General features: G+C 32.2%; 2 protein-coding genes across 5 annotated transcripts in view; both read right to left on the reverse strand.

Moving 5' to 3' along the window:
• Positions 1–21,062, reverse strand: part of LOC127700652 (plexin-A4-like) — a 254,130-nt gene that overhangs the window by 8,691 nt on the left and 224,377 nt on the right. The gene's annotated exons all lie outside the window — the stretch shown is intronic.
• LOC127700881 (outer dense fiber protein 2-like) lies at positions 1,670–18,331 on the reverse strand. Of its 4 annotated transcripts, none has more exons than XM_052204584.1 (3): positions 18,185–18,308; positions 6,436–6,493; positions 1,670–3,311 (listed from the first exon to the last, which is right to left on the reverse strand). In XM_052204584.1, the coding sequence occupies exons 1-3, from the start codon at positions 18,231–18,233 to the stop codon at positions 2,747–2,749; spliced, it is 672 nt and encodes a 223-aa protein (XP_052060544.1). In that variant the 5' UTR covers positions 18,234–18,308; the 3' UTR covers positions 1,670–2,746. The 4 variants fall into 4 exon arrangements, with proteins under 4 accessions (XP_052060544.1, XP_052060551.1, XP_052060569.1 ...); XM_052204591.1 differs by lacking the exon at positions 18,185–18,308 and adding an exon at positions 7,215–7,375; XM_052204600.1 differs by lacking the exons at positions 1,670–3,311; positions 6,436–6,493 and adding exons at positions 12,007–12,698; positions 15,606–15,675 and having other exon boundaries at positions 18,185–18,331.

A 21,062-nucleotide genomic window follows, 5' to 3' on the forward strand; every position in this document is an offset into this window, starting at 1 on the left:
TACTAAAAGTTCAGCAAACTAAAATCAATCAATCCATAAGCTGTTTTTACCGGAAAAAATAATTGTAGTTAAATATAGTTGTAGTATACATATTACCAATAAACGCACCAAAGATACCAGGCTTATAATTTTGTACACCAGCCTCACGTTTCGTCTACAAAAGACTCATCAGTGACGATCTCATCAAAAATGTTAAAAAGCCAAATAAAGTAGAAGAAAGTCGAAGAGCATTAAATGCCAAAAATTCTGGAATAGTGTGGTTTCTCAGGAGTATGGCTTAATATTTTAATTTGTTTTATGACATGACATCACACTATTTATTAGCGCTTGAATATCTTAGTCTGCGGAAAATACAAATCATTAATCCGTAAACTTCCCATAAGCAAAGAATTAAAATTTTGCATTTGGCTTTTTGATAAGATTATGATATGATAAGTGTTTGTAACCTAGATATCCTATTTTAGAATGTGAGACTGTAAATATATTTCATTTCGATAGTGTTGATTTCAATCCATAATGGGCACTCCAATGTACAAGTGCGGGAGGTCTTAGATTCGATCCCCAAATGAGTAAAGTCAAAGACTTTAATATTATTATTTGTCGCTCCTCTGCCAAGCACGAGGCATTTTGAAGTATAGGAGGATGGTTTGTATTTAGGACAATATCTGAGTAATGTGATACGTCTTCCTACAGACTTTAACCTTACGAGCTATCTTGCTGAAATGTATGTAAGTTTTTTTACGAAATCGGGTATATTTATGATTCATTAACATGTTATCGTCCCAGATAAAAAAAAAAAAAGATTTGCCGCTTAATGTTAAGAAGCCATCAATAAATCAATCTAAGTTTGCATTCGACCGATATTGGCCGATATTAACCAGAACTAGCCCCTTCAAATCAGTACTGACCACTACGCCGTCCAAATATGCGTTGACCTCTGTTTCACCTAGTTTGTAAGACCCTTCCGGAACATCTGTAGGAGATTAAATTTGTTTATCACCGGTTTGTTGTTTGGGTGTTGAGTTGTCTGTACTGAGTTTTGTAGACATGTTTGTCTTTTAGTTGTTTTCATTTTTGGCCATGATATAGTCAGTTTGACTTTGGCTATGATATAGTCAGTTTGACTTTGGCCATGATATAGTCAGTTTGACTTCAGCTTTTTGTTTTTCAGTATGGTCCCGTTGGCGACAGTAAATATGCTTATTTGACTCCAAGATTTACTGCATTCAACCACGAACCGTTTAATTATGCTACACATCTTGATCTAAATGTATTAATTGCATATCTGTTTAGAGTTTGCGGTAAGTTACTTGATTACAATTTACACTGTACAAATGTACAAAAGTATATTTTAAACGAAAGCGTTCTCTGTTGCAACATCTAATTATATGTAACTAAGCAATCAGTGATAAAACAAACAATTTTCTTCTTGAATACCTACAAAGTAAAAATCTAAACAGAGGAGAAAAGGGGTAAATGTCAATGAGAGACAAGGCAAAATAATTTCAACTAACTAAACTGTCCATTTTGTGAGCAGAAAAATCAACCTATAACTTATATCGGCCTACATTTCCGGAGCACCTGAGATCACCTCCTTTTTTTTCTTTTTTTTTTTTTGATGGGGTTCGTGTTGCTCAGTCTTTGGTTTTCTATGTTGTGTATTGTAAACTGTTGTTTGTCTATTGGTCGTTTTTAGTTTTTTGCCAGGGCATTGTTAGCTTATATTCGGCTAAAGAATTTGAATGTCTCTTTGGCCTTTCTTTTATAGCCGACCAAATCATATACTATTATATTAATGATTGGTGCATTGATTAGACATGTTAGAATAGCGTATACATGTGTATACATACATGTACCTCAATTCAAAATTGATTAGAATGAGTTATTACTAGCTATGGTCAGAGTTTCCTGTTTAAAACAGATTAGATTAAAAACATGTTGTTTTAATTTTAAAAAATATCCCAAAGCACCAATAAAAATCATAACTTTGTGCAGGATTTCAAATAACCTTTTAATAAAATTTGTAAAGTTTTCATTTTCAGTGTCATTTAAAGAGGATTTTTTTAATTTCATTAATCGATGTCAATAATGGCCGGGTGAGCAAACATGCACATAATAACTTCTAGCACGATGATTTTATACTTTGACACATATTTGACGCAGTATGTGAGGGAGGGGAACTGGGTAAAAATGTTCTCGCAATTAATAATAGATAGCCGAGGTAGTAATAGCTGATGAAAAATGTGGTATCATCATTTTCATTATCACTTTGCAGGATGTAGAGATTTTCACAAAGAATTTGCAATCTTAGCATCATTGATAGGAACCAAAATCATTAGATTAATTAGATTAATGTATAAGTAGCCAGGGCAGCTAACAACTGTAAAAAGTTGCATGTGTTTGGCGATGAATCTTGTAAATGGGAATAAATTAGCTGCAGCAAAGACGTCATTGCAAGTAAATAGAAAGAATAATGAGCATGATTTCAAAGTTCAGCGTTGAGATTTATGATTTAAAATAATTCATAAGCGAGCAAAATCTTTCTTTCAGATAATTTTAATTACAACAAATAAATTAGATACAAATTTAAAGGTTGTTTTTTTTAGCGAAAAGAACTTTTCTTTTAATTAATCATAACAGCTGATTTCTTAATTTTTATTTGAAATACAAAACTAAATGAAATACAAAATTGTCAATGACTATATAATAATACACACGTTGCATAAACAATGTCTTAAAATTACTGTTATTTGTCTATTTCTTTCTTTGATAATTTTTTCTGTAATTTTTTTTTTAATTCTTCATTTTCTGCCTGTAATTTTTCATTTTCTTCACGAATCTGAATAAGAGCATGCTTTGCATTGTTGTCACCAGCTAAATTTACAGCCATCTTTGATTTTAGTTTGTTAATTTGTTTTTTCAATGATTCAATTTCCGTCTTATGTTTCTCTTTCATTTGTTCCATTTCAGATCTCTCTTTATTAAATTCCTTTTCTTTTGCTTGTATTTGTTTTTTTAAAGCTTTGATATGACCTTCAGCTACTTTTATTTCAGTTTCTTTTTCTATAAGTTTTAACTCTAACTCATTCTTGTTACTGGTCTCATTTCTCAATTTGTCTTGTAAAGCCTTCTTTTCTCTTTCAAGTTTACATAATTCCTTTTCTTTTATCCCCAATTCTTTCTGTAGTTTTTCTACATCATCACCATATAATACCTCCTTGGCTGCAATTTGGCCTCCTTCTAAAGCCATATCTCGCATCATTGGAGCCATTCTTTCCATTGCAAGCTGAATCATTTGCTCTCCGAATTCCCTGTTTAAAATAAATTTTAAGAAACATTTTTCATATCCAAGGTAATTCATATCTTTTCTGTCTGTGTGATGTTGTTATATTGTCGTCTCATTAAAGGGGCATTAGCTGTCAAAATAATGTTCACCGATTTGAATCAAATTCTTATATTTGATTTATAACATACTAAAACGTATATCCAAAATACAATAAGTCTAAAATAACGGTTAACAATGCATATACTCGAAGATATATACAAGAATTTTGTGTATATTTTAGTCTTAGACGCCATCTAATTAACTATTGAGATGACCTCTGAAGACTGTCGGCGGTCACATAACCCGACATAAACATGAAACATAAATATAAATGAATAATGACTTCGTGCATTTGGATTTTCCTATGTCTGTTTGATTCATGTTTTAGGTTAAAAAAAAAGTTAATTATCGTTTTTACCTATAGAAGAATGATTGTTTCGGGATCGTATCCGTCAACGAAATGGTTCACCTTTGTTTCACTTTTAATGTTGACATTCTTTTTCTTTTAATGTCTGAACACGACTGATATATGTGTAACCAATATCTAGCTAATGGGTTAAATTGAAGGGCACATGAATACGGATTCAATGAGGTCGAATTGTTCATTTGCAAGTGAATAATTCCACAGCGATGTTTCTTCGCTTATTTTGACAAAATTGAACCCAATTGGCTGCTATAAGCGAATTATTATTTCATTATTTCACTTTTATTAAGGATTGAATGTAATTAAATAATATTTTGATTTTCTTTTATATCTCGTAATTTATATAGAAAATTGCTTATGATACACCAAATCTAAAATTTGTTGTTTTCTAGCATCTGGTCGATTTCGCAGGTAGTGGGCTGCTAGTCGCCAATGCTAACACAAGTTCAGTAGTCAGTGCTTTGGATTTGACATGATTCATGGCCATTTAAATAATCCGTTAAAAAAAGGGAAATAGTTATTGAAAAATACTAAGGAACAACTCCTTCAGGCAAAATCGACCGTATTTGGATTGGGCTATTCTTTTAAGATCCCTAGATTTATAATGTAGACACTCACGTTTTTTAGTATTTATACACCCATGGCTTTCAATTTTTTGAGTTTGAGTGTTCTTGAGATGAAGATAAATCTAGAAAAGTGCTTTGGATACATAAAGTTTAAAATGCATTATTTTCCTTTTCTAGCACTATGTCGATAACGCTACTGGTGGAGTGTTAATGTCAAAGGGTATCACCAGCTAAATAGCCAATGCTTTGGTACTGAATTATTAATACTTTAATTAAATCATCCTTTGAAAAATTGATAAATTATTCATAAACTCAAGTACTAAAGTTTACCGTAGGCAGAGTTCTCTATTTTTATAGGTCCCTTTTTAGTAATACAGCGCCTTAAGTATTCAAATAAAAATACATCCCTGGCTTTCACAGTTTTTGGGGTTGAACGTTCCTGGTGAATGTGAAGCTGGAAAAAAGCTATTGTAACATTGGCTTCCTGTTTTTTTCTGAATTTATGTTCTAGGTCAAAAGTTCGTAAAGAGAAAGATCCATATCTTGGGATTTTATTATTCGTACTATTAGTTCCAATTAACTCGTATAAACTGAACTGATGGATGAAAGTACTATGAACAAAAATATGTTCCGTACCAACAACAACAAATATCATCTAAGGTACACTTTACAAAAAAAGTGAAATAACAAAAATACCGAAATCCGAGGAAAATTCTGAACGTAAAGTCCCTCAGCAAATGACAAAATTAAAAGCTCAAACACATCAAACGAATGGATAACAACTGTCATATTCCTGACTTGGTACAGGCATTTTCTTATGTAGAAAATGGTGGATTAAACCTGTTTTTTTAGCTAGATAAACCTCTCACTTGTATGACAGTCGCATAAAATTCAATTATATTGACAACGATGTGTGAACAAAACAAACAGACATGATATGTAGAAAGGTCAAAAATAAGGATACATCAGTCAACATTGTGCTATAATCTTAATCACTATAAAAACAAACAAATATGTCAAGAAAGAAAATCAGAAAGTCATATAGACAAAGCACATAAGCAAAAACGAAAGACAAGAATACAAAAAATCACCATAGCACAATAACACAAAGACGGGATGTATAAGTACCGAGTCACGTCAAATGGATATTACCAAAAAAAAAGACTAAACAGTAAAAGTAATAAATTACAAAGCACGTTATTAAGAGGATAAACAACGTCAGTACCTAGAATCTATACTTTAAGACCATCGTATGTTTTTTGTGAAGTTGATACGGAATATTTATCAACAAGGTCTAGGTATCTTCCGATGAACTTTTTTTAGAAAAAAGACGAGACGTTCTTTGACATACCCCTGGATCATCAACTTTCTGCTCAGACACTGGTGACGTTTTAAAAAATTCTGAGTAGCAGCTGTAAGCTCTTGAATACCGATTGAGTTGGGAAATGTATATCCCATATGCAGGTGAAGTTGGTATATTGCTACTAAGGTGGGAGTTACAAAATAAGCACAATAAGATAATTATGAACTGGAATTTGACACTTAAGTCATGTGAAACATATTTTGAAGATTTGACGAAGAAGCCACTGAGGGAAATAGAAAAGGTGAAATAACGACAGAAGTCACAAAAGCATACGTTGTTGTTTTTTGGTGGTTTTTTTTGTAATACAAAGGAATTCAAGTTTTTTTTTCAAACACCGATGTTGGTCATGGCGGTAACGAAGAAGCAGCTGCTATAATTTTTAAAGAGAGCCATAACATTTTTTTTCCAAAAAATAAAAATGTTACGAATGTAGAAATTGGTCCATACAAGGATTTGCCTTGTTGTTTTGTTCCAACATAACAATGTTTTGCTCATGCTACTTCTTGCTACAGATGAGTGCAGCCCTCACCTATACACAAGTTAACTTTGAGCAGACGTTTTGACTGCTTTCCAAGTAAACTTAAGATTTGGTTTGCCGTCAAGCAAGTAAACTTTATCGATGGTAAACCAGACCCAAGTCTGCTTTAGGACTGTTTCGGACCTAATTATTAAGCTTTTTAGATCAGACATTTTTACAAAAATGTTAAGTGAATTTTACCGCACAATTTGATATGCTGTATATTTTGAATTGTCTTACCTTTTTACTGTTTTACGGAAGCTTTCAACAAAGTCAGATCCATTTTCTACAGGGTCAACTGCAAGGTATAACTGATTTAATATTTTATGATTTTATAATTAACGATATCGACTCGTAGGTATAAAATAAAAGTATCACAAATTAAAGATATTACCAAAAACGAATTAAACTGATGAGGATTTAAATTAAAATATCATGAAATATACAAACATTCAACAACGATACACATTTTTTTCTGTAACTCATGTCATGAGATTAGATGACTAGTAAAATCGTTAAATCCTATTTTAATGTTTATACTGACAAACAGGGTTTAACAGATGAAACATCACCACCAAATATAATCTGTCTTATGGTACGTTTTGTTTTGCCTTTTCACTCTGTGACTAGGTAACTTGCGAAAAATCAAAAATAAGGATCTTGGTTTTAGCGCTGCTAGCAGTGTTTATTAAAACCTATTTGAAATGTTCTTAATATCTGCGTGGTCTAATGTCTAGTTTTTCAAATATTAGTAGTAGGAATTATAATATTAAACCTTTACTTTTTTTGGCTAATATTTTAAAAACCCGTTCTCTTATCCCAGTTCTTTATTTGAAACCAGAATAATTCACTCTTACCACCTGATTGTATTTGTCTTTTTGAAAATTAACTTATGAAGCTGAAACTGATTCCCATTATTTGACCATAGTCTTTTCTGCCCTTCTTTAAATATTAATTTTGATATTGACCTTTAGATTATTTTTTCAAGATACTTTTTCCAAAATAAATACTCATCTTACCTGATTTTTCGACCATTGGCTTTCCCTTTTCACCCATTTTGAAATATAACGAAAATGTTTCTAAATATTAATCTTTAGATACCGACACAACTTTATACCGGTTGCGATCTGTTATATAGACAAAAATATATAAACCACAGAGGAAACAAGAATTGATGACCACTTAGATTACATGGCATTCTTCCCAACACATAACGTTATTTAATAATTTTAAAGTAACATAACAACTGTACTGATTTAATAAGTAGTTTGTAATTAAATCCTTGTAAGGTCATTTATCTAAACAAAAGATCATCCTTCGATCTTTTCATCCTACTATGAAGGCCAGTCTGTTATCAGCCAATTTATCCGTGTAAATGGGATGACTGACAAAATTGTTGTGATTTGAAATAAAAGATACAACTTTAAAATGTTTGAATGTGAAAAAATATCTGAATTTGCATCTGTAGTGATGTATTTTAAAATATTATGAACATTATGCGTGAATACATCATAGTGTTTAACGTTACGATGTACTCCCATAAATTAAGATGACCGAAATCATGTTTTTTGCATGACTTTTCAAGTCAAATTGTTTTTATTAAAAAATATAAATTAAATTAAAGCCATTCTTATGTTTTCAACTGGACTTTTGGTTTATGATTTTTTTTCATTTAATGTCGTTTCAATACTCTGCTAGACTTTACCTACACTGTCGCTTCAATTCTATGCTAGACATAACTCGATATTTTTATGTTTATCAATAGAAATCAAAATAATGTTGTTTCAAATGACGACTTCACAAACAACATGATTTGTTTTAAACGATAAAAAATATATTAACAAAAATACCGAGCTCCGGGATGAATTCAAAAAGAGGGAGGTCAATACAACTGGACAAAACCAAATGCTCGACTGACTATATCAACCAACGGAAAGATAGGAAAACAACTGTTTTATTCTTGAATTGGTACAGGTATTAATTATTATTCCGAAGAAATAACTGGTGGGTTAAACCTAGTTTTATAACCAAAAACCTTTGCATATTTAGGAGCTAAAGCAACTTCATTTTTTAAAGATGCTGCTTCATTTTCACTACTGCAATGAGTAGCCGAACGGGTGGGCTTATTATTGTTTCTATGTTTGTAGGTTCGCACTTGTTTATTTACAAATGAAAACAAATATCCCACGATTTGTTTGATCGTACACAACCTCCTGCATCCATATTTTCCCTCCATAACTATATTTTTGAATGCAATTTACCAACGAATTTAAGTTGCAATAAGCAAAACGACGGAGCTTCTAGTAAAACAAGATCTACCTACCCTTCAGAACCTCCTGAGGTTACCAACGGATTTTAATGAGACCTTAGTATTTTTTGTGTGTAGTGTTTTTCAGATAGTTGTTGTTTCGGCTATGGTTATGTCTGGTTTTTTTTCAACTTATGATTTTTTATACCGTTTGGTATCTTCTGTCTCTTTTTGTGCAAGATGTATATTCGATTATTTTCACTAGATGAATCATGTTCCAAACCTATGTCCTTCAAGACCAGTTTGAACTTTTGCTTAAAATAAAAAAGAATAGCCCGAATAATTCTTATTTCTTAACTTCAAAATGATTGTTTGTTTGATTGTTGGTGTTTCAATACCATAGCAATCAGTTTTTATTGTTAGATGAAGCCGGCTTGAGCTTCGACAGAAGATATGACAATCCTTGTCAATGAAGATCTGGATCGAACACACCTTGCCATGAGCAGGTTTCATATGAAGGGCCGTTCGGGTCATAATTCATTTTGTTACACGTACGCTAGAGGTACGCGAAACAGGTCATTCACGTACCCTAGAGGTACACGTAACACTTTGTTCAAGTACCCTAGAGGTACACGTAACACTTTGTTTACGTACCCTAGAGGTACACGTAACAGTTTGTTCACGTTCCTAGAGGTGCGCTTAACAGTTTGTTCACATACCCTAGAGGTACGCGTAACTGTTTGTTCACGTACCCTTGGGGTACGTGAACAAAGTGTTACATGTACCTCTAGGGTACGTGAATAAAGTGTTACGTGTACCTCTAGGGTACGTGAACGACCTGTTACGCGTACCTCTAGCGTACGTGCAACAAAATGAATTATGACCCGAACGGCCCTTTATAGTTTCAAGCGTATAACCTCAGTGTTGACAGGTTATTTATCATTGAATACGAACTACTTAGACCCATATGCCACCGAGTCTTAAACTTATATCTCTGTTTCAACGTAGATGAATTCTTTCGTAAACCAAAATGTGCGGAAATACATGATATGATCAGCAAACATTCACTAATAAGACTAAAAAAACCTTAGCAACAACCATGTTTGAAATGTTTGTTTAAGCATAACATTATATGGAGAATCCGCCTTGGATTGTCTCTCTTTATGTTACTAAGCTGCTCTTACCAATATCAAAATGGTATCGAAAAATGATATCACAAAAATACCGAACTCCAAGGCAAATTCAAAAAGTCCATATTGAATTTGATTAACTTCAGTATTGGTGATAACGTATTCGATGTATACTTTTTGGAAATTACAACAAATTCGTTTTCAGGGAACTATAATCTGCATTTGGAACATATGTAGAGTCTCGACTTTTCATGTTTGTAAAAACATCACGTATTTGTGAATCTAAAATAGATATATAAACGTTGCATTAACGTTATGACTGCCATAATATACAATTTAAGAAATTAGACAAAGAAAACAAGTTTCTATCCTATAGTAACAATTAATATTCTTTATTGGATTTGTTGAAACCAGTGGTTGTTAGCCTGAGAGACAGTCTAACCTTAACTATACTTAAGTCTAACATCTAATTATATAATGATGACTTAGTAAAAGCCCATACATCACCTCGATAGTTGACCTCTCACCTCACATTTAAACATCTAAACTACTTTAAGCTTTAAATCACCTCAAATTCATTTTTCTAAAGGAATTCTCCCCAATTATTCTCTTATTTAAATAGACATATTTGCTATCATCATAAAAGTAAGAAGATGTGGTATGATTGCCAATGAGACAACTCTCTACAAGAGACCAAATTACACAGAAATTATAATTCATATATAAGTGTCCAGTTTTATGATTCTTAAAATGTATCTATATGTAAACCATTATAAGATTCAAATTTTAGAAAAGAAAACAAATCCGATTCAGGTCAATTTAATGAAATACTCACTTTTGGATATAGAGTATTGTGTGACATACTTGTCAATTTCATAACGTAAATGTTAGAATACCTTTAATAGAAAATAACAACGATGAAAATATCAATTTTAAACATGTTTTATAATTCTAATATCTCCTAGAAAAATGGTTACATAAATGTTTTGAATTCTTGAAGACCGATAAATTTATCCACATACAGCTTCATTACGATCCTTACATGACAATTGTATATTAAAAGACAAATGTATCTACCTGCTATTAACCATTAAATGTACTTTTAGGCCTTTTGTCAATTTTAAACAATTTTCTGATCGGTTGTCAGGGGGAATTTTCGAAAGTTCGAAAAGTACTCAAAAAATTCTAATTAAATATTTCGTGGAAGGGCAGACTAAATATTTTCAGAGGTTGAAGACTTATTACCCTAGATACGACACACATATTTTTTTTTTAGTTATGCATTTTTTAGATCCATTTGCAAAGTCTGTCGTCGAGTACTTTTAGTAAAAATTTGCTATTCAAACACACCTGCTCTGTTATTATGACTCATTAGAAAGGTATTTCACTTGACCCATAAATTTTATTTTTTAGTACTGTAAATTTTTAATGTTATTATATCAACCTGTAGCCTGAATATAAAAATAATAGAATCTGAAGCGAGATGACGCATCAAATATGTTTGCTTTATACGTTTTCAAGACAAAACAGTCAACACAAACACGCCTGAACATATATAGTGTACTACACTTCTGTTTTCGATGAGATTATTGTCCATTTTGGGATTTCTTTTACAAAAAACTGTCAAGTAAAAACACGTATATAAGATGCAAATAAAATCTAATTATACACCTACATTAAACTTTTAAAGCCAATAGAAACAAACAGATGTAAACAATTCAAATACACACGCTTGTCATTTTTTACCTTCTCTAATAAAGAATTCGATTTCTTTTGTTTCATTTCAACTGAATATCAGCCTGCGATATATAGTCTATAGAGGCAATATCGGGAGCGTACGTAAAACTGGTTTAAACCACCACATTTTGTGTCTTTACTAAGTCGCGCAAATTGGACAAGGGGTTCTTATCTGTTTTGAAATTGTACGCCTTATGATTCTATACGGATAGCAATCCAATTTGACAATTGACGGAAGAAACGACAACAGACTGAAAGGAATCACGGACAGAATTGATTACTTTTAAATGAAATTCTTAAACTGTTGCAGCAACCTACAATCAATCAATTAGACAGTTGCACATAAATAGTCCTTTGTAATTTGTTAAGTTAGGAAAGTTCTTTGAAGTGTTTATTTTTTCAAATAATTCCATAAAATTGTGCTTTTCTTGATACTAGGAAATATTGACATTTTGTAAACTGTCCCCGATGCAGAGAAAATTATTATGCCAATACTAATATCTCAAGATTGCTATTTTCTGCTGATACCATCCAAACTGTACTTAACGTTGTGATTTATTGTCTTAAAAAACAAAGGGAGCACCGTCATTGACAAAGGCATTCTAAAAGATGGTTTTGGTGTCATTCTTTATAGGAATGCGATATGTTTTTTTTTTTTTATTCAGCTTCTGATGAAATGATTGTAATTAACACTGATGTGTTCCCATATCTTTATTCAACCAATGTTATTGACCAATACGAAATTCAACTACTATTTAGACTTCAAAACAAAAGTAGAAAAACAAATGTATACAATGTTGTGATATATGAAAGTCTACTATTTCATTTTGTCTGTGTTAACGATAAAAAGTGTCATATGCATCATTTACTTCTTTTTCATGCGTTCTTTTTTCAGTTGGTCTTCTAAGTCTTCGATCTGCTGTCTTAGTTCTGGCAGCTTGTCACGTGCAATATTTTCAGAGGACGCTTTCACCTGAAGTTGTCCTTTCACTTTATTATATTTAGCCTTTAAATCGTCTATTTCTGCTTGCATTGCTTTAACTTTTTCATCGTGCAGTTGTTGATCACTATCGTGCTCCTTTTGAAGTTTTTGAAGACGCCTTCGTAACTGCCTTAACTGCAGCTCTTTAGCTTCAATTTCTTTTTCTATATCTTTTATCTGCTTCTTTAATTCTGAATTGTTACCCTTTTGTTTACGAACATCATTTTGTAGTCTTTGTAGCCTATTATGCAGCTTTTCTAATTCATCTTCTCGTTTTTCTAGTTGTTCTTGCAGATCATGAGCATTATCACCACATAAAGCCATCTCGACGGCATCTATTGCAAATTTCTGGAATTCACATCTTAATTCCTTGACGGCTGAATTGATCAAAATTTTTCCAAACTCACTGAAAAATATTCAGGAATTGCAATAAATACAAGTTCTGGCAAAACTGTTTAGATATTGATAAGCACAATTTCTTTGTTAAATTGAACGTGTCTTTTAGAACACATCCGCGGTCTTTGTTAAATTGAACGTGTCTTTTGGAACACACCCGCGGGTCCGTGACTAAATTAAAGTACCTATACCTTATTTTTAGCCTGAATTTTTAGTATTTGTATTTTATTTGTCATCTGATAAAGTCATGCTGATTGTAAGGTGCACAGTTTTCTCTGCATTCAAAATCTTTCTTTTTGAACCGAACTGCCCGTCCTGGGTTTATTACTACAACAAACTAACTATAAACTAAATTTAGTTTTGTAACTAATAAATCAAAATTGATAGTGGTATTGAGATGAAAGAAACAGACTTGTTTAATAGTGTACTATAGTGTAACATTGATATAAATCAAATACTCCAAGAATTTCAGGTTCTCCTGATAGATGAGGGATTTACAGAAGGTAACGGAAACTACATGTGACTACTATTGGTATGGGGTTCGGATTCGACCGGAACTTTTTATTTATTTGTAATATTAATTATGTGAAAAACCAAAGGGCCTGGAATGATGTAAATTTTAAACACCATTGTCCTATGCTTGTTTTATAATAAGTTGAATTCTCTGATTCTTCGTTTTAACGTCATGCCGTCTAACAAATTGGACCTCGTTATTTCAGTAGTATAGATAGTAAACTTGAAAATAAAAGTTCAAAGCATATTTTCATGCCTGTACTAAGTCAGGAATATGATGAATCGAAATTAATAGTCTGTGTCCTCCTATGAACACTTATTTGCTTTAAATGCTTCATTTGTTTTATTAATTGGTTTCATTAATATCTTTTTTAATTCCGGGATCACGTGCTTCGGTATCAGATATGTACTTGTACATTTTCCCACTTAGTGGAAACAGCTACGGGTACAATCCGCTTCGTAGCAAGTGATTCGGTATCGACATGCTATATTGGTAAAATCGGAGTATTTTTGCTTTTTAAAATGTAGAAACCCAAGGCTGCAACACCCTTATGCAAAGTTGACAAAATACGGTATGGCTGTTATAAGACACTTTTTGTTCTGATGCTCTTTACCTTGAAATATAGTTGGTTTCTTTAGTCAATGTCTCCAGCGTCTGGAGATGAGGCGAGGGCGGTAGGGGTATCGCAAAAACTGTGTTCTCGTCCACCCCACCGGTATAATGTCGTTTAGGTTTTACCACTACATCTTTGTAAGTATTAGAAATTGTAAAATTAAAGTTTTAGTGGAATTATTATATGCTGTGTTCCCCCCTCTAAAACTCATGAATTCATTCCTTTATAAATATCCATTAGACCAAAATGTACTATTTAAGCAGATGGTTAGGAAAAACTATATTCCCTTTTTAAGTGTAAATGAGGATTTTAATTCTTCTAATTGAAAATTTAGCCGGTTTGAATGAACCTACTATTCAACTTATGAATTTAAATTGTCCCAAAGTATCTTCATCAGCTTTTTTTCAATAAGCGACAAAAACAAAAGGGAATTTAAAACAAAATGCGTTAAAAATTTCCTCATGAACCTTTATTTATATAAAAAAAATAATTTCAGCAGCAAACACTTCAGTTGAAAAAAAAACTTCTCTTTCCTTGAATTGATATTTAACAGCAGTTTGAAGACCTTTATTTATTTCTGCTTTTGCTTAAGATGGGGTGATTGCTTTCAACGTTTATATGGCCGAAATCATAACGTGCATGGTTGACGGTTGACACTTGCACACCATTCAGGGTCGCCGATTACCATGAGTTTGTTCAATGTTGTCCTAGACACAATAATCTTAATCAGGCCATCTTTTTCTCATGAGTTATCAGCAAATATGACTTTTCAACGTTATTCAAAAATTCTGAACAATAATATGAGTGTAACTAGTAGGACACCTGAATGGGCACCATGTTTTTATAGAGTTTGTGTTCCCGGGTCTTCTATTGATTTCTGTGTAATATGTTTTCGTTTGTGCGTTCACCCACACGTCGTACAAAAGCAACATAATGATTTGATGATATTTAAAATTGAAGGGGGACAAAAAATCCCCTATCGATTTTGAATATTTCAACGTTAGTCGTTCAAAAGTTGCTGTCTTTAACCATCAAAATAATATAGCGTATCGTGCACTACCTCGAGTGTGCTTGGATCAATTTACTTGACACTTCGGGGATTGGTAAAAGTAAAAGACTTTGATTCTTTTTTCAATCTGGTTTTTGTTCAAGAGTTAATGAAAATTAACCGTATTTTTTTCATATGTTACGCACCAACTCAAACATAATTGGAACGATTTAATTGAAATTCGCTGTTGTTGGACTTTTGAAAAGAACTTCCTTCCATTCTGAAAATATCCGAGATTTTGTTTCTTTTTATGGTACATTAATTGTCAGGTTTAGATCACTTTATCAGTTATCGCTTACTTAATAATTTACTTTAAATTTGATTTAATTGTTGAGATAAGTAAAATTTAGCTATCCTTCAATTTTGAAAGATTTCCTATAAAATGATTTTTAAAATGCCTTTTACAATTTCAATTTTAAACTTTAAACGATTTCAATATGCATATGAAAGGTGTATCTTGTATTACTGGCGCAGTAGTTTACATCTTTTAATAATTGAAAACATGTAAATAGGGATCATGGTGCAGCAATTCAATGTAAGTTTAGTTGTTCGATGTAAAACCCAAATAGAGCTATAGTCGTTGTATCATTATGCGAATAGTTATTTATGTATTATTCTTGGTTTCTGTTCAGATTTGTGTTTTGTAATTGAAATATATTTATATATTGTGGTTCATAACAAAATCAAAAACAAACAAAAAACGACAATCTTGCTGAATTAAAACATTAAAAAGTTTACTTACCCCATTTTCTTAATTTCCGAAGCAGATAAACCAACTGGCATGCTTTCAATATCGGAACTAGTGTGTATATCTGTTTTAAAAGTAATTAATACTACACCGATAGAAATAAAACCATACATTATAATGTGCCCCTTAATTTTTGTTCAATTAACTATCAAAACATCAAGAGTCCACAATGATGACAATATTGTACTTTTCTTTTCCTTTATAGACGTGAAAACATTTGTAGAGCAAAGAGAAAATTATAGTCCACTGTTAAACCTCAGTTGCACTAGCAGTTCTTGCTTCGCTATTGACGCCGTTTATTCACACCTTTTAAGATTCATTAATGAATAAATAATTGAAAATAAAGCATTATACTGTTACATGATAGAATAAAAGAAGAATGTCCCCGCTCAAGCTTTGAAATTTTCCAAGTTATAAAAAGACATAACTCTAGATGATAAATGACTCACAACCAAAATTCTAAGTCTGTCTGCGTGTTGTGGTTCTTTGCATTGTTTAAGAGTTTCATAAAATTTGGATGAGAAAAACTTAACTTAGAGTGCGGAAACGAAAAAATGGGACATAAATCTAGAACGCTAAGTGACTCACTGGCCAAATTCGAACTCTGTCTGCGAGCTTTGGTGCTCAGCATTGTGTATGTGTTTAATAAAATCTGCATGATGCAAACTTAAGTTAGAGTGAGGAAACGAAAATGGGACGGACGGAAAGACGGACAGACGGTCAAGGGTAAAACGTAATTCCCCCGCAACCTACAGAAGGGACATAAAAGATAGGCGAAAGATACCAAGGGGACCTTAAAATATCACACAAGTGGAAGAAAAACTGACAACGCCATGGCAAATAATACGAAAGACGAAGAAATGAAAAGCAAGTCCACAAAACACTTCATAGAAAACTAAAGACCGAGTAACACGAACTCCACCAAAATATGCAGAGGTAAGCTGGCAGAAATAGATATATATATATACAGTACCTAATATCCAGCTGTTGATATTTTTCGACAAAAAAATCATGGTGAAAAAATTGAAATTGAGATTGTGACATTTTTTGTCAAAGTAATTGTGGTTATAACCATGTAGGTCAAGTATATGGCGTATTTACTAGATGTGGAATTTAACACAATCTAAGTGCCTGTCCGGTTTATTTGATAACAAAGATGTTTTTATGCTATATTTCTCTTTCAATGTGATAAAGACTTTCCAAAATAGAAGTATGCAGAATGTGTAGTGTCAGTTTTTAACATTTTTCGTTATTTCAAAATATATCTGGACGTTTTGGTATTTAGCAATTTAAAGTTTAACTCGTATATTACAAAATTTGAAATGTTTAGCTAATTTTACCAATTTATACGAACCTTATCACATGTGATTTTCAAATTCAAAATGAAATTCAATTTCTTATTGGATGTCCAGCATTAGACCTACAACGACCAGTTATGTTGGATTCGGCTTTAAAATATGCATTAATTTCAAAAGTTTACAGAAAACAGATTTATTTGGCTTCTCTCGTGTTAACTTGAAGAAATATGCAACACCGTGGCTTTTATTTGTTATTAATGTTTTACAATAAGAAAACGACTGCTCAAGTTTTACAATAAGAAAACGACTGCTCAAGTATCTTCTTATGATTTCAGCTTCCCAATTGTGAACTTTCCATTTCTATGTAGCAACATTCCGGCAGCGCCTGCATACGGAGTTTATATCTCACAGTTGATACGATATTCCAAGGCTTGTATTTCCTATCATGATTTCCTTGATAGAGGGTTACTGCTCACAAGGAAGCTATTAAACCAACATTTTTAAGTGCTGAAGTTGAAATCATTCCTTCGTACGGACGCCATCACGAGTTGGTTGACCGTTATGAAGATCCGTTTCACAGATGACAACTGATATGTTCCAATTGTTGTAACTTCAATCCCGCCCCCTTTTCCCTAAATGTGACCTACCAAATTAAACTTATCACTGGGTTTGTACTAACATGAGCAACACGACGGGTGCCACATGTGGAGCAGGAATTGCTTACCCTTCCGGAGCACCTGAGATCACCCCCAGTTTTTGGTGGGGTTCGTGTTGCTCAGTCTTTGGTTTTCTATGTTGTGCTTTGTGTACTGTTGTTTGCCTGTTTGTCTTTTTCTTATTTAACTATGGCGTTGTCAGTTTATTTTTGACTTATGAGTTTGAATGTCCCTTTTGGTATCCTTCGCCTCTTTCTTTCTTATCATCATTATTGTTTCTTTACTAATGTCTATTTATAATCATTATATGTAACATGCCCTTTATTGACATTGGTTTTAAACACAGTTTATACAATTATTGTTAACATAAAATTACATTGAACTTATAAAAGCCTGTTGTTCAGTGGTTGTCGATTGTTGGTGTGGTTCATAAGTGTTTCTCGTTTCTCGTTTTTTATATAGATTAGACCGTTGGTTTTCCTTTTTGAATTATTTTACCGTGTTGAAGGCCGTACTTTGACCTATAATTGTTTACTTTTTACACATTGTGACATAGATGGAGAGTTGTCTCATTGGCACTCATACCACATCTTCCTATTTATATCATATAATGTCTTACCATCTTCCTCCTGACTTTCACTTTTTGGTGACGGGTTTCGTTTTGCCATTTTACTGCAATGCTAAATGGAAAACTTCACAGTTTTTTCGTAGGACAAAATATTATAAAAACAATATACATACATCTGCGCTAAACTTATGAATGATTTGTAACAATGAAATATATATAAATATAGAATACAAATATAAAAGAATATTGTTAATACATAAATGTTCATTGTTTTAGAACAAAACATGAATTTAAATGTGTTACAAAAGATTTCGGTTAACAAAATATCTCATCAGTCTCCGATCTACTTTGGTCTTTTAAGTGACTTAATTTATTTTTAAATCTTTAAAATACCATTATGTAATATAGACCTTCTCATTATCGTTTCAATGTTCAATGTCGCGTCGGGCGCAACAAATTTGTTAAGTGTTGTTAGACTTTTTCTAGCATTGGGTTGATACCGCTGCTGGTGAACTGTTGGTCCCGTGGCATCATCAGCTCATAGTCGGTCCTCGGTACTGACAGATTTTAAAAATATTTTTGCAATTAAATTATCCGATGAGAAATAGAGAAATTGATAAAAAATAAAAAAAAACTAACGTTCAACTCAGGGAAAAATGACCTTGCATCATTAAGGTATTCTTTTTGTCCCCTATGATCATATAGGTCTTCATGTGGTTGCGTAGCTTTGCATACTTTGTTTTCAATTTATTGGATATGTGCGTCCCTAATGTAGATAAATCTAGAAACGATCTTCCGACGCATTTTGAATTTTATTTTTGTAGCATCTTGAAATGTCATTTACTGATAAATTGTGACTACACGATATCTTTCTGTGAGTTAATGGTGTATAAAAAGTTCTTAAAAAATGAAAAGTTGGAATACATCAAAACATGACAGAAAATTAAAAAAAAAAACAACGAAGAACAGAAACTTTTGAACATTACGGAAATGAATTGTGGCAAACCAACAGACAACTCAACCAATTACAACAAACACAACGAATGCCCGAATCTAGTAATCTGTATGAGACGTAGTACATATCTTCGTAGTATTCATGTTAACATCATATGCTGCTCAAATTATATGATCATTTATTGATATCGGTGCTGACATGAAATATGATTGATAAGATATTCACTATAAACTTACCGGTTTTTTTTTAAACTTGTATTGAAATTTTCGAAAGGACTAGGTTCTTTTAACCCCAAGTCATAGATAGCCTTAGACAGATTTGCACTACTTTCTGGAAGTTTTGGTTTTCAATGCTCCAAAACTTCGTTATTGAATTTGCCTTGAAGTTCCAACTATTTTGACTTGAGTGACACTGGGGAGTTGTATATAGATTAAATGGGTGTCTGGCGTACTAAATTATAAGTCGGGTATCTTTCGCAACCACATTAACCACTTTAAATCCAGTAAAAAAAACAGGAGAAACTGTTTGATTCAGTTATATTCATATCATTCTTAAGTATTAGTAATAAGAAAGTATAAGTGTTCCATTTATAAATATATAATAACCGGTGAATTATAATTCAGTAATTGGGGTATTCAATAACTTTGTAAAATCTGTTAATGTCAATGTCTTTTTGCATATCACTGGACCTGTATGTTTCAAATCTGAACCGTATGCCTATATAAAAAAAAGAATTACTTGATGTGACCCTTTAGATGTCTTTTGTTTATTTTTGTCGTTGGATTGATGTCTCACTGACGTATACTCAACATCTCATTTTATTCATATTCTAAAGGAGACAAATTAACATGTGAATCAAAATTGTTAACATGTGTATTTATTATATTGAACAAGATGTAACTTAATTTCATGAAATTTTGTTTTCACTAAATGAAACCCGTTCCCTTAATATATGTCTTTGAATATCCGTCCCAATTATTGTATTTTTAGAACCGTTGCCTAGACTGGTATGTTAGCAGTCAGTGTCTGTATCTTCAATATGGTAGTTTTTTTAAATGTATGAACCTGTTTCTAAACCAATATACAAAGAAACAAACATTAAAAAAGCATAGCAATACCATCAACAAATGGTCTGATCAGCAAATACTAGCACTACAGAAATAGTATAATGTTAACTCCGTTTAGCCTTAGCACAAACTATGTTTAAAACATTTGCAGTGATGACTTGGATTGTCTATATTTTTGTTTACTGGTCAAAGCTTTACTACAAGATAGTAGCACAGGTCCTTGAAACGGATGTTTGTTTCGACACAATAAATAGAAAAGAAAATCAAATTCCGTCTAATATTTAATTCTGTAGATGAGAAATATCAAAATGTTTATATTTTCAGAAAATTTGAGAAATCATGGAAGACAATTCCAAACGCAGTTCTTCGGAAATAATGCAGTCAGAATTCCGTTCATTTAGTAAAAAATTAATATCTATTTTAAAAACGACAGGAGGGAGGCTAGAAGACAATTTTAAATCTTCGAAAATTCTCACATCTTGTAAAGACTAAATAAAGGGTCCAGGCATAAATTTGAAATTGGACACCTCACTTTTTTCAAAAAAGGGTAACATACTTTCAGGATATTGTCCAGAATGTTTTTTCAGAAACTTCACTATTTAAAACTAATCGGAAAATTATTCACTTCAGTGTGCTGTATGACTTGATTTTGATGTTCATGAAGTTTCAAGGTCTCATAAAATTACGTACAATCTCGATCGTATGCCGTTCTCTCTTTTGTAAACCACCACTTACCAATCTCAACCAGTGCTCCGTTTTATTATGTGTACCTTTTGCTAGTCATCTTCGCAAGAGTGAAATTTCCAAAAATAAAACTAACTGTAACCCTGTAATATATTATTATTTCTGTCCCAAGCCAAAAGCCTAGTCTGTTAAATGTCTCATCTCATCTCATATCTTAATATTT

Source organism: Mytilus californianus, unplaced genomic scaffold (assembly GCF_021869535.1).
Source record: "Mytilus californianus isolate M0D057914Y unplaced genomic scaffold, xbMytCali1.0.p SCAF_1, whole genome shotgun sequence".
In the NCBI taxonomy this organism is placed as follows: Eukaryota; Metazoa; Mollusca; class Bivalvia; order Mytilida; family Mytilidae; genus Mytilus; species Mytilus californianus.